Source organism: Egretta garzetta, unplaced genomic scaffold (genome assembly GCF_000687185.1).
Source record: "Egretta garzetta isolate BGI_Z169 unplaced genomic scaffold, ASM68718v1 scaffold26, whole genome shotgun sequence".
Taxonomy (NCBI): domain Eukaryota; kingdom Metazoa; phylum Chordata; class Aves; order Pelecaniformes; family Ardeidae; genus Egretta; species Egretta garzetta.
This window is the reverse complement of record NW_009260070.1, coordinates 957,676-973,866: the sequence shown is the minus strand read 5'-3', so window position 1 is coordinate 973,866 and position 16,191 is coordinate 957,676. Positions and strand designations below refer to the sequence as shown.

General features: G+C 42.7%; 2 protein-coding genes across 5 annotated transcripts in view; one reads left to right on the top strand and one right to left on the bottom strand.

Moving 5' to 3' along the window:
- Positions 1-2,680: 2,680 nt before the first annotated feature.
- HNRNPAB (heterogeneous nuclear ribonucleoprotein A/B) overlaps positions 2,681-16,191 on the top strand; it is a 26,616-nt gene continuing 13,105 nt past the window's right edge. For 2 of the 4 annotated variants that reach the window (XM_035896693.1, XM_009641215.2), the window contains exons 1-6: positions 2,681-2,869; positions 2,954-3,112; positions 3,539-3,670; positions 5,475-5,583; positions 5,677-5,829; positions 5,908-5,992. In XM_035896693.1, coding sequence (XP_035752586.1) covers positions 2,705-2,869; positions 2,954-3,112; positions 3,539-3,670; positions 5,475-5,583; positions 5,677-5,829; positions 5,908-5,978 — 789 coding nt within the window. In that variant the 5' untranslated portion in view covers positions 2,681-2,704 and the 3' untranslated portion in view covers positions 5,979-5,992. Of the gene's footprint in view, positions 2,870-2,953; positions 3,113-3,538; positions 3,671-5,474; positions 5,584-5,676; positions 5,830-5,907; positions 5,993-6,247; positions 8,496-16,191 lie in introns of those variants that run through there. The other 2 variants (XM_035896692.1, XM_035896694.1) reach the window with 2 other exon arrangements.
- LOC104128431 (5-phosphohydroxy-L-lysine phospho-lyase) overlaps positions 8,589-16,191 on the bottom strand; it is an 8,005-nt gene continuing 402 nt past the window's right edge. The window contains exons 2-13 of the mRNA XM_009641216.2: positions 15,764-15,882; positions 14,872-15,031; positions 14,157-14,231; positions 13,219-13,306; positions 13,008-13,124; positions 12,701-12,783; positions 12,172-12,397; positions 11,746-11,900; positions 11,166-11,255; positions 10,816-10,946; positions 10,331-10,387; positions 8,589-8,847 (exon numbers count right to left, since the gene is read on the bottom strand). Coding sequence (XP_009639511.1) covers positions 10,359-10,387; positions 10,816-10,946; positions 11,166-11,255; positions 11,746-11,900; positions 12,172-12,397; positions 12,701-12,783; positions 13,008-13,124; positions 13,219-13,306; positions 14,157-14,231; positions 14,872-15,031; positions 15,764-15,818 — 1,209 coding nt within the window. The 5' untranslated portion in view covers positions 15,819-15,882 and the 3' untranslated portion in view covers positions 8,589-8,847; positions 10,331-10,358. The remainder of the gene's footprint in view (positions 8,848-10,330; positions 10,388-10,815; positions 10,947-11,165; positions 11,256-11,745; positions 11,901-12,171; positions 12,398-12,700; positions 12,784-13,007; positions 13,125-13,218; positions 13,307-14,156; positions 14,232-14,871; positions 15,032-15,763; positions 15,883-16,191) is intronic.

Below are 16,191 nucleotides of genomic sequence, written 5' to 3'. Positions count from 1 at the left end.
CCAAATCTCCGGGGGTGGCACGGCCGATGGCCGCCGCCGGCGGTGTAAACGCGAACGTGTTTTGTGTGACGCGTACGCGGGGGGGAAACAACAAAAAAATCACCCTGGCTTTGGAAGGAAGTCGGGGCAAGCGAGGTGTTTTGGGAGGGAGGGAAGGGAAGAAGGGCGCGATGGAGGCGATGGGCGGTGCGTTTAAGCCAGTAAGAGCGATTTTGGGGCACTCTCTGCAGCATTGTCAGAAAACAGCTTCTCTCTTGCCGGTGAATTCTGGAGCAGTCGGCGCAGTTTCGCTGTATTTGGGTAGCGGCATCCTTGTGTCCAAAAGAGTCGCTTCCTCCCTAGGGGGGTCGGTCTGTTGGCGAATGTACCCGCCTGACCTGGAAGCTGCCCGCCCGTTTCTCAAGCGGGGCTTTGCGGTTCGGGCTGCCCCGCGCACTGACGGCAGCTCCCCCTTTGTTGGCCCTGGGCCCCGAACGCGGGGCTCGGTTCCCCCGGGTTGGACCGAGCGCCGGAGCCCCAGCAGCGTAACAGATTGTGCTGCGAGGGAAGGGGTAGGGCTTACGCAAGTTTGCTATAAGCCAGGGCCGGATGTACCTTTTGCAGGCACCAGAAGGATTGAGAACCAGGCCTTTGAGCTGCGTGCGATTCTTGTTTTTACTTGTGTAGTGTTCTGCCCTGTAAAGCGGGTGATACCCTTTCCAGTTCTCGCATAGGAGCCGACAAGTTTCAACCCCAAATCCCTGTGAAGTGAGACTTCCAAGAAAAAGCAGTTATTTAGAGGGATTTGACCTATGTGGGGAACTCGGCATGATGCTAAACCAAGAGCTGTCCAAGGCAGAGTTCAGGGTGCTGACATTAGAGCATTTTTGTTGAGAGCCGAAACGTGCCTTGGTTTAGCTGCGCTAATGCAACTCGAGAGGAAATAAAAAATAAAGACTCCATGTTAAGGGTGCAATTGTCCCGTTTGTGTGGCCTCTGAAGGCAAAGCCAAATACTAGGAATTTGGTCTTAATTTCAAAGGCTTTATGTTGTGTTATGTAAACATATGTAGGTATCAATCATTCCAATTACAAAACAAAGGACTGTAAATTACTAAGTGTAGTATCTACAGCCGCGGTTAAGAGGTGAATTTAGCATGCGGCAATATATCTGTGTGTGTACCACAGCCCTGAGCCGATGGCATAAAGCAGCTAAAGCTGCCTCTGGACAAATTCCTGCCATCCCCTGACCACTGAATTTCTCTTGATCATTCTGTAAGTGTAGTCCGTGATTGACAGGGAATGCTATGGAAAAAACACTGTCAGTCTGTGCAGGTTGCAGCAGTCGTGCTTGGGCAGTAAGCTGTTGGGATGAGAAGGAGAATCCATCAAGTAACTTTTCTCTCACCTGTTACTGAAAGGCTTAGTAAACTTTGTAAAGCCTTTCCCGTAGGCTCTGTTGTAACGGCTGCAAGCATGAGCTTCACTTGGACCCCATGTCCTGCTGCACTTGTCAGTTAAGAGTGCACAGCTTGATCTTGTGAAAAAATACAGGTTTAGCCTATAAAGCTTAGTTTCATCCAGTTTAAGGGAAAAAGCAAAAAAATCCACAAACCTACATGCAGTTTTTTCCCTTCTGTTGCCTTTTGAACATAAATGGATGCCAGTTCTAGCAAAGCAAAGTTAAGTTACGCATAAACACCAAAAGCTAAATTTTATTTAAACATAGTCTAGTTTCTAAAGTGCTGTTAGCTTCTAGTGCCAAATCTAGGTTGCCTCTAAACGGAGTAATGACAACTTAAACTGCTTTAGTCTATAGTTAGATAAAAAGGCTTGAATGCTTTTAAAAGCTTAGTTTGTTACCTTGGAAACTCTGAAAATGGAAAATACAGCCATGTTATTAATGTTTTCCTTTGAAATGAGGCCTTTGAAAAGTGCCTTATTGGCTGATCTAAGTTTTGTTTGTTAGCTTCACTTCTGTATTGCGCTTCACTAGTATTTAGTTCTTTGGGATGCCTCAGAGGGTGTTTTGTGTGGAAGGTGTGTGGGGAAGTACTGCACTGGCCTGTCATGGAAGCAAAGGCTAATAGCAGAGATACTCCCGTAGTACTGGTGATGATAGAACCGGATTCGATAACTGAGCAGGAAGAAGTGCACAACACAGTGGTTAAGGCAGGTCCAAAGTCCCATCTGTTGTATGGGACTGTTCTTGGAGGTCATAGATACCTGGTTTAAATTTTGCAGATTGTTCTTGGGACTAAAATTTTTATGGCCATCTGTCCAAATCCTAGAAGAGCTGAAGTAGTTGCTTCTGATGCCTTATTCTATTCTGAATGCTTTCAAAGGAGTAGGAACGATCCTAGGTCCTTTCCAAAAACTGAGCTGGCAGTACTTGATAATCAGTACTGCTTTGTTGCAAATAACAGAATACTGTTGAAAGCATGTAAGGAATATTTCAGGCAATTTTTCCTGTTTCTTTATAGCCTGTAATAAACCTCAGGGTGCATTGTGTCATTCCCTCAAAAAGAGGGTGGGGGGAACCTGCCCTTGTGCACTCCTGTAGTATCACTAGCTTTTGACAGGATGCAAAAGTGTGTTGCTTCCAACAGTCGGTCCTGTTTCTGACAATGCTGCCGAGGTGTGTACTGTGAGCATCTTGCTGTGCGTGCTTCTCCGTAGTGCTTCCTGAATCTAAATAGCTCTTGTCTCCTTGAAATTTCAGGAAGATGTTCGTTGGTGGCCTCAGTTGGGATACAAGCAAAAAAGACTTGAAAGATTACTTCACCAAATTTGGTGAGGTAACCGACTGTACGATAAAGATGGACCCTAACACAGGAAGATCCAGAGGCTTTGGATTTATTCTCTTCAAAGAACCTGGGAGTGTTGAAAAGGTGAATTTAAGCTTCATATTTCAGATTCTTAACTTCTGGGGGAAACTTTTCCGCTTGAGTTAATCCTATTAAACTATCTTCCAGGTTCTGGAACAGAAAGAACACAGGCTAGATGGACGACTAATTGACCCCAAGAAGGCCATGGCGATGAAGAAGGATCCAGTGAAGAAAATATTTGTTGGTGGACTAAACCCAGAAGCCACAGAAGAGAAAATCAGGGAATACTTCGGAGAGTTTGGAGAGGTGTGTAATGTTATCTTGGTAAACACTGATGAAATGTACAGTCTCCAGTTGCTGTTTAGTTTACTAATAATTTGCAAGTTGCAAATTAAATTAACTTCAGATGTATCAAGCCTTCTGTAACTGATCCAGAGGCTTCCCATCTTGGGAGCAAAGAAGGGACATACTGCACTAGCTGCTTCCACTGCTAGTGAAGATACCCTTGTCTCTAACTCAGACCACTTAGCTGATGTTAAAATTGTTTTTCAGAGTTAAAAAATTGAAACCTCTGGTCTGAAAGACAGTGTTAGTATAGAAAAAATACCACAACTTTGGTGTTGCATATTATGCATAGATAGTAAAATAAAAAGTAACTTTCCTATCACAAATGCCATGTACTTAGCTGTTCTGCTAAAATACAAGTCTGAAAACAGTATTTCCTGTCTTCAGATCGAAGCAATTGAACTTCCGATGGATCCGAAGACCAACAAAAGGAGGGGGTTTGTGTTCATCACTTTCAAGGAAGAGGATCCGGTGAAGAAGGTTTTGGAGAAGAAATTCCATAACGTCAGTGGAAGCAAGGTAGAAACTTTGATTTGCAAATATTTGTCCAAGTTACTGAGTATAGTACCTCACTACATCTATAATCTGAAAAGGATTTTGTAGACCTCTGATTTCAAGATACCCAGATTACAATAAGGGTGGCTTGCAATTTACCACAGGGTGGTTTTTTTGCCATAAGTTCAGTCGCAGAGGCTACCAATGTTCTTTGCCAATACTTGTGGCTTTAATACTTGCTATGTTCTAGGGGCTTTTGTATGTAAAGTATCTAACTGAATTCATTACATACATAAATAAGCCTCTCTTTCCACATGTATCAGGCTAGCAATATAAGCCATTTCCACAGATACATACCTATTTCCAGCATAGAGCACTTGCATAAATTCAAGGCTTACAGACACTAACTGTGTAAGCAGCTGGCTGAAGCTGGCTCTGTCTGATGTGGGGGCAGCTTCTGGTGTCTTCCCTTGGAATCCCCCCTGCAGCCCTCCCTGCTACAGAAACCTCACCGCATAAACCCAATGCAAGCATCCAGAGAGTAAATGTATGCTTATGGCAACCTGTACCTGGTCAGCTGCTTATGTGCACGACTATAAAAGTGGTGTGAGATGCTCTGAACAGCTGCCAGTGCTCATCTGTGGGATGGGCACTAATAGGGGCTCTTCTGTTAAGCTAATGAGAAGAGGACTGGAGGCAAATGATGTGTGCTGGCTGGAGGTGTCTCTCTTCCCTTGCTCCACAGCCAGCGCTGACCATAAAGTAAATTCAGAGCCCTGTTAGATCTGGTTATACTGTCTGCCAGAGTGATTTAGATTCCACTTGGTTTAAGACTGGTCTTGACGGTACAGAATAAACTTCGGCAAACCTAATGCACTGATAGTTGTCAAGACACCATGGTTGGCGATAAAGTTTGTTTTCAGGAGAGCTTAATGCTTTTATGTGCCAAGGGAGCTGAGAAATCCTATCCATATCTTGTAACTATGGCTTGTTTTTGTGTCATAGTGATAATAAAAAGAGCAGGTTACCTTAAAGCTCCTGTGGTGAAGAATTCCAGGCCAGGCTTGCTCAGGTGCTGCTATCACAGGGAGTTGTTCTTTCACAGCAGCAGTAGCTTTCATTTTGACCTGTGCAGATTCAGGAGCTAGGGAGCTGGCTGACAGCTTGAACTGCAGCTTGGGAACCTGTCTTAGAAATGTCAATTCTGGCTGTTCTTGGCTGTTCTTAGTATTCGATACATGACAATTTCATGTGTTGGTAGGTGTTCTGTACAGTCCAACACAGATGCTCAGCATACAGAGCGTACAAAGGCTGCCAGAAAAACTCGTTCTGTTGCATCTCTCGAAGCCTTGTTCATTCCATGGAGCTCAGGTGAAGCGGTCCCACAGCAACAGCCTGGTCTTGGAGGCTGTGCGGGGATGGGGCCCAGCCTCTGGCTCCTACAGGAGCAGTGGCTGTGCTGAGGTGGCCTCGGCACCTCTTCCGTGGGGGAGTTGATCGCAGAGAATAGGCAGTGTTAAAATACTCCGAAAGCAGTGGCCTACTTTCTAGGGCCAGCAGAGACTAACCTTTCCCTTCTGCGGGGAAGCTGATGGTAGGGAATTGGCAGTATAAAATACTCTGCAAGCAGTGGCCTGCTTTGAATGGCCAGCAGTGACTTACCTTTGCCCGGGTGGCATTCTGGACGTGCGTTAGCCCTGGGCACGTGGCCGAGCACAGCGTGCACACCTCCTTTGCCTCCAGAGTAACCTCTGGCTTTCCAGGGTGGTTAGGTTGGGTGCTGCTGCTACAAGACAGCATACATACTCTGCCTTGTTTTTGTTTTCAGTGCGAGATTAAGGTAGCACAGCCAAAAGAAGTATACCAGCAGCAACAGTTCAGTAGTGGTGGAGGAAGAGGTAGCTATGGCGGAAGAGGCAGAGGCGGAAGAGGCGGCGGTAAGTACCACACGCACTACTTTAGTATGGACACATTCTAAATAAGTTGTGTGTACTAAAATGGGATTTTGTGGATGGTTTTCCCTTCTATAGCTCAAAGTCAAAATTGGAATCAAGGTTATGGCAATTACTGGAACCAGGGTTATGGGAATCAAGGATACGGCTATCAGCAAGGTTATGGTGGCTATGGAGGCTATGATTATTCAGGATATGGGTATTATGGATATGGACCAGGCTATGATTACAGTAAGTAAAGAGAACTGTATTGGGTATAAGCAAGCGTAACTAATTAGCAGTTTAATGCATTTGTTTTCTTGTTCATAGGTCAAGGCAGTGCAAATTATGGGAAGACACCAAGACGTGGTGGTCATCAGAATAACTACAAGCCATATTGATCAAACTTATTCAGGTATGCAGTGGCATGGTCTCTTTTGGAAAATGACTGCATAGGTTTTGTATACAATGCTGTAGATGGATATTTCAGTTCTGTACCAAATTTAACTTTACAATAAATTTCTATGGCCTGTTAAATGTGCATCTTACTTGGAAGAGCTCCCTGGAAATGTTTTACATGTTTAATACTTACAGATAACTAGTTGTCTAGACAGTGTGGTGTGTAAATTTCAGCCTTGCTGAAGATAATAATTAATGATTTTATTAATAGGTTAAACTGAAACTGATTTTGAGGGTCTGCTTAAAGCTGCAGCTCTGCATCTAGGGACTGCCTCTTGGAGTTAACTATGGACTCTGCATTACTCCAGTTGTACAGAATTGAGATGCATCTTAGGGAACCAGTGTCACTTTCCACCTTTTTATTTTGTATTGTTTTTGTGTCACACATTTCCTGTAATGGAAGTGTTAATTTTACTGTACTTTTTGGTACCTTTTTGGAATCTAATGTATTGTAAGGTATTTTACATGTGTTCTGATTCACCATGACATGGATATTGAAGCTATCCTAGCTTTTGAAATAAAAAAGGCGTAATCTAGTGTCTTGTGCCATTCTTCAGCTTATGTGTTAGTAAAATGCCAGTATACTGTTCCCAGAAATTAGTTCATGGCAGTACACTGATAGATGAAGAGTTGTGATAAAATGTTTTTAACCTGAAAACTAGAAGGCTGTATTGGTAGTTGTGCTCCTGTGCGGTTAAGTGGCAGCTGAAAACTGCAGTCACTTCTGCCTGGAGGTTATGGAAGAGAACTCGGTGGAAAGCCCCAGCTGTTGTGGAGGCTGTGCTGGTGGTGGCTTGTGTTCTGGACAAGTACAGAGGCCCAGCGTGACTGTTAGTGTCTGTGTGGCAGGGCTGGGCTCGGAGGAGCCAGAGGCGTAGGTTTCAGGCAGGGCTTGGGAGGTGAGACAGCACTGCAGGAGGGAGCTAAGAGGCTAGCTGCTCTGCTCTTCCTTCATGGTTCAGTTTTGAGGCAGACTTCTCCGCCAGTTCTTAACGTGTATACCTGCCTTGAAAGGCAGGTTAGACATTAAATTACCAATGCAAAGTGTGAATATTTGCAGCCTTTTTGTCTATCAAAAAAGGCTAAAGAACTTACCTCTAAGTTGTGGGAGGAAAAACAACAAAGCTGCCTCTAAAGAGGCAGCTCTTTCTCTAGAGACGAGCGACCAGCTAGAAATACGCTCTCCTTTTTTGAGTAGTTTACCACTATTTTAAGGCAATAACTGTCATGTGATTTGCCTGTCTTGCTGCAGAACAGTCCCAATCTCAGGTGTACGAATTAAGTGGCAAGTGCTGCTGCACAAAGTAAACTTCTAATCTTTGTGGCAGCAATGAATTTGATTTTTTACTTTCCTTTTAAAGCTAAAATATGACCATTTTTTTCTTTTAATAAACTGTATTTGAACAAATGGGAACCAGAAGTGGAATCAAACCAAGCAGCTTAGACAAGACACGAAGAGATGTTACTAGTGACCTTTTCACTTTTTTAACAAGGGATGCAGCTATTCCTGCAGGGACTAGAATACACTGCTCCCTGCTGGCTGTTCTTGAAAAGGAAAACGGGCTGTAAAGTTAGAGCCTGTAAGACTTTCTGGGGTTAAGTGGAAATCTTGAGTATAAAGAAGATGCAGCAGATTTTAAATCTTATGGTTGACATGACAACTTTATACAGCTGGAATATGTAACCTAATGCCCAACTTGCAAATTTAAAAAATGCAGACGACTGAAACGAGTACAGTATTTAAAAGTATTACTGTCTCAAGATCTAAAATTGAGGTGCTTTATTGCATCCTTTTTGTTTTTTTTATGAAGTAAGGGGTAGCAGAGTATTTTTCTAGCAAACAGTTTGCCCTCCAACAGGGAATTTGTCTTGGTATCAGGACCATACTGCTGCAGTATTTCTGGCTAGTGTATCAGCAGTAGTTTGTCAGCTGGCTGTTATGTTGGTGCTTCTCGGAAGTAGGTTCTTGGGTAATGCTTCCTTGACAGGTGATGTGGCCTTAAGCAGAAATTGAGGATACTGGTACTTAAATGCAGAGCTGGCTTTCCTTCTTAGCATAAAGTTTGTGATACAAGGAACATGTAATTGTCTGGTGAAAGCAAGGGTTTGTATGCAAGGTTGTTGCTTATGGCTGTAATGTACTTGTAATTTACTAATCCTACTTGGATGTTTCTTGAGGACAGACTATTTTGTAAGAGCTGGTTTGGGAGCCATGGCCCTCAGCTGTCTGTTCCTTGTGCATTTGATGTTACGAATTTGAGATGGAAGTCTTTGACTTAATCTGGTCACTGAGACCATTTGTTGGATATAGTGGCAGTAAGGGACTCTGTTAGGAAGCTGGCTACTGAAACTGGTCAGAGGAGCCTGGGAAGGGCTGTGTGTACTGGCAGCTAGAATGGTGTTTGCATAGGTATCAGCAGATGTTAAAAAAAAAAAAAACAACCAAAAAAACCCCCCACCAAACAAACAAAAAACCCCAAACTGTTGGCTCATCTTAATTTTTGAAAAGTCATAACCTGAAAGAGCATGAATTTAGAAAATGTAGTTTATAGTAGCTACTAGAAATATATTCATTTATAATCAGTTTTAGATACGCTGTTTTAAATAAAAGCCAATTCCACACTTCTGCCAGAATTGAAACAAGCTCTTGTAAAATTTATTTCTCCTAAAGCTTTTACTAATAACATAACTGAAAATAACAAAATCAAAGGTAACTTATCTGGTTTAAGGCATGCTAGGATGAAGATTAAATGTGCATTATTATAGTAGAATAATGTTTCGTAGTAGATGATCTTGAACATTGTTTGAAACCTATGGAAAGAAAATAATGTTATGGGTTTTTTGTAAAAGCATCATTAAAAGGAATCTACTTCATTGCCTCATCTTCGCTTACATTATATGTAAGTGTCATACTAGTACTGTACTTAGTAAGAGGCTTTTTGCATTCTTGGTTTCCTGTAGAAAATAAAGGTGCTTTTCTTGCTTAGTTTAGACTGCAGACAAGCACATTAGGCCATGGAGTTAAACTGGCACTGAGTAATCTTTCTGTTCTTGAGAATAAGTAGTACAAACAGCTGTATGTCTTTCCATTAACTTGCTAAATAAAATATTAACACATTTTTCTCATGCCTGCTATACTAATATTGTACTGAACTAAAAGCATTTTTCTCCTTAGCTCAGGGCCATAGCACTGTGAATCTAAGCATGGTGGTTGAGGTCACCAGCGATGAGACTGATGATGATGATTACATTAGGTACATTCCTGTCCAGGTACCTAGAGTTTCACTGGGCATGTGGTTGTCTTTTAGTCAGAGCAGGTTGAAGAAGGACTAAGTGTACCGAAGGGTGGTGATCTCGAGGTGTTAACTGTAACTGTGCACTGTGCTCAGGAGTGTGGCAAAATGAGTTGCAGCTAGATGTTCTCTGTAAGCAAGGCACCTCAGCGGATACCAAGACTGGCTTGGAAGGCTTAGCAGGACTCAGTCTCACTGATGCCCACAAACTTCTGACTAAAGGAGTAAATTGATGCTTAAGCATGAGATAACAGCTGTGAACATGAAATGATCCTACCAAGTAGTCAACAATGCTCAAGAGAACAGAAGGCAATACTATTTCAAAGTCAGATGTTAAGTAAAACAGGAGCTATAGTAGTAAAAGTACTGTTCATAGCTCTTCATAAAGCTGTTAGCGTAAGTGGAGACTCCCAAATTGTGGTGCACACAATGTATGGTGTTCCTGCCCTTAAGGACAGTTAAGGGAAGACTTGCTGACATATAATTATGCAGCTGGAACAGCCTCTGGCTGGAGACTTAAGGCACTGAGCAGCTAGCATAAAAGCTGTGTTTTTGTCTTGATGGGCGTGTTGTTGGCATGCCAGTGGTTAAACCCAGCCACTCTTAAAGCTTCCCAGACAAGCATAGCATGCTCTAGTGGTAGGCATTTCTGGGACATGCTGGACCTAGCTTGCAAACAAATGAATACATCTAGTGTTACTAGAGGTGCCAGACTCTGATAGAAGGTAGCTGTGAATGGCAGATGTACACCAGTCTGGTCCATGCTTCTGGATTGCCAGAAATTCCTGCAAACTAATTGCATGTAGAAGCATCTCTGAGGAAACTTAGTCCTGCTCTACTGCCAGTGACAAAGCTTGTGAAGTTCATAGAATTATAGAATTGGTTAGGTTGGAAAAGACCTTTAAGATCATAAAGTCCAACCATTAATGTTCTGTTTAAGAACCATAACTTTTAAATAGTAAAGGGTGAATTCTGTGATTCTGTGTAATATAAATAAATACCTGCTCAGGTAGATCAAGTGGGTGTTTTCTACTGGTTCGGACATTGTTTTTCCATATCTGGGGAGAGAATAAGTACCAATTTAGCAAACTCATGACTTAGAGACAAGTTTTTGGACTGACTTGGTTAATACTGAGCATGCAGAAGTTCTATAAAAAGCTAAAGTGGCAAATGTGCACAGATAATGGCTGTCAGAATGAAATTTGGACAGCTTTTACTAGTTCCCCTTGTTCAGATGGGTAAACACTTCAACTGCTGCCAAAGCAAAGCTATTTTAAAAGGCATAAGCGTCTGTGGAGTAACTAGTTTTGTTAGAGAACTTCAGCCTTCATGTCTGAATTATTATTTTAAACTTGTATTGATTAAGACTCATTTTCCTATGGGCTCAGCATCTACCATCTTGGCTCTGTTTTAGCACTTAGAACAGCAGGCTCAGCACTGACAGTCCAGCAGCAACCCTCTACAAAGCAGTTTTGATCTGTACTACCTGTTAGTAGTTTGTCAATGGTGTCCACAACAAATTTTGCATCCTCCATACTGAAGCACATTGGAGGCTTGAATTTAAGCACATTTCTTCCCGGCCCGTCTGTACTCAGTAGAATATATTCTTCCTTAAGTCTGGAAAGAGCAATAACAAAGAATTATGTTTACCTTTGTGTGTAGTTCAGACAAACTTGCAAGCATCAGCATGCAGGCTGTCCAGACAACACCCTTCTGCACTGACTGGTTTCTTTTGCTGCCAGCTGGCTATATTTTAACAGCTACAGGGTGGCCAGGTTACTTTGTAAGGGTGTGCTTGCCTTGCGCCTTGGGGAACTTTGCGATTGTCCCTCGTACCTTGTTACTAGATACTCTGCTTCTGCTGTGGCTGGGGTCCTTTCTGCTTGGTCCTTGACTAAGTCCACTCCAATGAATAAGCCGGAACCCCTTTAAAGGAAATACAGTCAATATGTGTCAGAGGAAGAACTGCAAGTGAACTAAAACTTGAGAAGGGCTTTTGTGAGATCAAACCTATACTGCATGAGAGTTACCTGATGTCTGGCTAGTGACTGAAAAGATACTGCTGCTCAGTACAGACTTTTATCTGCTCAGAGTGCCAGCACAGGGCATGATGTTAAACATTTTTCCATCCAGCTCATTAATTCTGCTCTTTATGCACTTGAAGTAAGAGTTCAAACAGAAAACTGAATTCCTTTAGCAACTAATAAATCAATAAAGCAGTACTGGCCTAGAGTGGCAAAGTATATCAGACTTTTTGATAAGCTCAAGTTTGTTTTAATCTAATGCACAAGCAGGCTGGTTTTTTTGCTGAAAACACAGATTGAATGAATTTAATAAAACCACATCAGTTGGATTGAGTTGTTGACGGACTGAACTAACCAAAAAGCAGCTAAAAATGTAAATAAGGCACTGATACCTGACATCACCAATGATGGGATGCTTGATTTTCTGCTCCTTGAGTAGCTTCATCAAGAAGTTTCCTACTTCTGTGGCATGAGCCTGAAGGTGTTCCTTCTCGATGACATCTAACACAGCTAATCCAATCGCACACGAAACAGGGTTTCCTCCAAACTGAGTTCAGGAGAAGAACACACATAGCCAGGGAAAGGCAAGAAAAATGCAATCCTGTCACTGAAAGTGTAGCCTCAGTCATAGAAGGACCATACTGCCCTTTGTATCAGATGGAGCCAGTAAACAGAAAGTCATATACTAGAAACACACAAGTAATGTAAACAGTAACTGTGTGGGTGATAAAGATTAATAAAAATGCTGCATGATTATCTAATTTATTTCATACTTAGACTCCTGTAGAAAAGGATAGTTTGGCCAACTTTTTACTTACTGTATTAAAGTACTCTACTCCTGTGGCTGCAAATGCTTCTGCAATTTCTTTTGTCGTTGCTACACAGGCAATAGGGTGCCCATTTCCTATTGGTTTCCCCATAGTGACAATATCTGGTATAAAATCTTCTCCTTGAAGCTGGAATGCCCAAAAGTGCTTGCCAACCCTGCCAAAGCCAACTTGAATTTCGTCAGCAATAAATACACCTCCTGCCTTGTGCACGTGCCTGTAACAGAAAAGATTTTATTGTCCCTTAAGAGGAAACAGAACATGATACTTGCTGTTTAAGAACATGCAGAAAGCATTACTTCGCAAACTTCCAGGAAGCCAACTTGTACAGGCCTATATTCTGTATCATGTGTTTGAAAGAAGGTCTTTGCCATACAAAGCTTACATTCTAACATAAAGGCACTGGCTGATTCCTGCCTGTCAAGCTATATGCTAAGCAGGCAGAGAAATTCTCTATCAATCATCCATATTTAGCAAGTATGTTAAATTTAAAAAGTTAAGATAAGGAATGACCACTTACTCTGCAACCTTCTGAAAATAGCCTGCTGGTGGAATGATTTGACCACCCACACTGGGCAGGGATTCGACAAAAAATGCAGCAATCTGAAACATAGGTAGCATATAATGCTTTTAACCCAATACAGAAAGTTGTGGAAATTGTGTTAACAATTAGCGAGCTCTTTGTCAGTAGGTGGTTCTTGCATGATTACGTGATCTTTTGCTTTTTGACAAGTCCATACCGCTTAGCTCAGTAATCCCAAACGGCAGCGGCAGTCAGCCGCGCTCATTTCTAAGGCAAGAAAGTGGGTAAGGGAATCACTTTTTACCTTTCTGCCTCTCATATGTGCTTGCTCAATGATATTTTTCACTTCATTAGCATAGGCTGTTGCTGAATCTTCATGGTCTTCTCTATAAAGTCCTCTGTACGTGTCTGGAACAGGAGCCTATACAAAGGAACAGTGTCCTACATTCAGTATATATTAAGTAAGACTTCATTAACTTGACAAGTAGTTGATAGTTACAGGCTGAAGTACATACCACGTGGACCCATTCCTTTTGTCCTTCTAGATTTCTGAATTTATATGGGCTTATGTCAATCAAGGATGTCAGATGTCCATGGTAAGCACTTAAAAAACAATTAGTAGAACTAAGCAGTAGTTTCCTCAGTATCAAGAGTTCGTTAGGATTAGCAGTACTGACAGCTAAAGAGTAGCTAGGCTCTGTCACCCAGTGGGAATACAGTCATGCTTAAGCTGAGAAAAGCTCTGAGATTTCTATCAATCAGCGTAGTAGTACTTGAATTTTTTTGCACATCTGAATATAGGGAATGCAGAGGGACTGTACTCGTTGTCACTGGTTTGCCAGGGCCGGTGACTAGAATCACAGCAGCGTAAGTCACGAGCAGGATTACAAGGCTGCAGAACAAGTGGAAGGGATGTGTCTGGCCTGCTTCTAAATATCCTCCAACAGTGGAGTTTTTAATCTCTGGGCATACCCTTCTAATATTTGACCACCTTCATGGTAAAAGGTTTTTTTTCCATGTGTCACATCAGAATTCCTCAGGTTTCAACTTGGGCCCATTGTCTTTTTTCCTGTTACCATGCATTTTCAGGCCTGGCTGCATCTTTTCTGTTCCCTCCCATTAGACACTTATAGTTACAGTAAGATCTCCCTCTAGCTGTACCTTACAGCTGAACAAATCCAATTTGCCTAAACTCTTCCAGCTCCCTACCCATTGGTGGCAGGCCACTGCTGGCCTCCTTCCAGGATGTTAACATCTGTTGGGTCCTGGAGAGCCCCACCTGGACACAGTTCTCTGGGCTGGTCCCACAAATATTGAACAGAGGGGAAAAAATTCCTTCCCTCAACTTCCTGGTTCCAGTCTTTCTACTACAACAGGTTTTCAAAAATGCTGTGATGGCAGAACAAAACTGAGCCTTGTACCCCATAGCAGATAAAATTGCCAGCATACTTACTGGTCTAAAACTAGAACATCTTCATGTTTTGTATAATGTCGTGCCAATCTTAGGGCAAGGTCATTAGCTTCAGATCTAAAATTGAAAAAGTTAGTAAGTAAGTGTTGCATTGTGGATGGCTTGAGTTTTTAAAAAGTTTGACCTCCCTTGCAATGCTGTTTGCGTCTGCAGAGAACAGACAGAACTCTATGCATGTTACTCCCAGATCCCTCAGTAACCACCACTCATTAGGTAGGACTGTTTGCCAGAACAGAATCCATCTTAAAAAGCTGGAGTACAGAAACAGTTATGTTTGGTTTTTTTTTTTTTTCTGTAGTTTGCTCAGCCCCAAGCAGAAAGCAGAAATACAGTTACTTTTAATTTTGATAATAGAAGTAACTCCCAGTTCAGAAGACCAGTCAGACCAGAAACTAATACTGTAAATATTTAATGTCTTGTAGTCCCAAGGCCTTACAAACAGAATAAAACCCTTCTTAAATAAAGCGCTAGCTTACTCTCCTGATAGGGAGCTTGCTAAACGTGAACTTGCGAGTCACCAAAGCTTTAAAAAGGACCATGGTTTCTTCAAAAACCACCCCCCCGAACCACGTTTTCTGTCGGTATCTATCTAGTTACCCACACCGGATCGTGCCGTTGGCTGCTGATAATGAAGTATTTTGCTTGTCCGTATGCAACTAGTGAAAACAGAGTATCGGTTCCGATATGCCTCACTTACCCTGAATTCAAGAAGTAAAAGATGCATAGCTTCGCAGGTAGCGTTTTTGAAAGTCTCTCTGCATAATCGACCAAGTTGTCGTGAAGATAACGAGAATTTGTATTTAACAACTGATTTTGTTCATGGGCTGCTTTTACTATATCAGGGTGACAGTGTCCAACTGCAAGAGAGTGCAGAGAGTGGTCTGAGCGTTCATCCTGCGCGCGGTGTTCATTAACGAACGCGCGCTGACTTAACACTGAGCTTCTCTGTTCGTACAGAGCTGTTGGCACTGATGAGCACGTTTCGTCAGTGGGGCATTAATGAGGCTGTCAGCAGGAGACAATGTTGGTACGCCTTGAAAGCTGTCACTTAAAACTTGCTTTTCTTGCTCAGAAAGTTTGAAATTGCCTGTTACTGTGTTATACGGTTTGTAGTCGGAATACTGGAAATGGGTGTGCTAAAGCAAATAGCGTCGCATTTGGTATTTGGATTTAGACATTTGAATAATGAAGAGACAGCTACTTCACGGTAGACAAATGGGGCACCACATGAGCAGTGGGCCTGTGACGGTACCCGTAGGAACAGCTACACACCAACAAACTGCCAGGCCACGTGTTAGTCTTACAGCTGGGTGCTTCACTGCAGCGCTCACGGGGCGGGGGGAGCAGCTGTAAATTGTAGATAAGTAAGTTTCTAGGAAGACAGCACAGGAAGCAAATCTGGAAAGCACATTGGCACAGAAATTTGACTTTGAGCTGTAATTTCCCCAACTACAGGCTCAAGAGAGGTGCCTAGACTTTGCCGGTTAAAAACCCCTCCCCCAATACAGTGCAACTGTGGTAAAAAGTCCTGATTGTTCCTCGCTCTGCTTAGAAAAGCACGGTATCAAGTAACGTGACTGTTAACTTACCGTGAGCAACGTTGTTTATGCAGTCAAGGTACCGCCTTCCGTTCTCGTCATACATATACTGGCCTTTCGCCGTGACGATCTTCACCGGATCGTTAGAAAAAAACAGTTTGCAAGAGGAGCTATGGCAAGCATCAGAAAGCAAAATTAACCTTGGGGAATTCTAGAATCATAGAATCACTTTGGTTGGAAAAGACCTTTAAGATCATCGAGTCCAACCTTTAACCTAACCCTGCCATCCCACCACTAAACCCTGGCCCTCAGCACCTCATCCATCCTTCTTTTAAATCCCTCCAGGGATGGGGAACTCGACCACCTCCCTGGGCAGCCCATTCCAGAGCCTGACAGCCCTTTCGGTGAAGAAGTTTTTCCTAATGTCTAGCCTAAACCTGCCCTGGCACAGCTTCAAACCATTCCCCCTCGTCCTATCA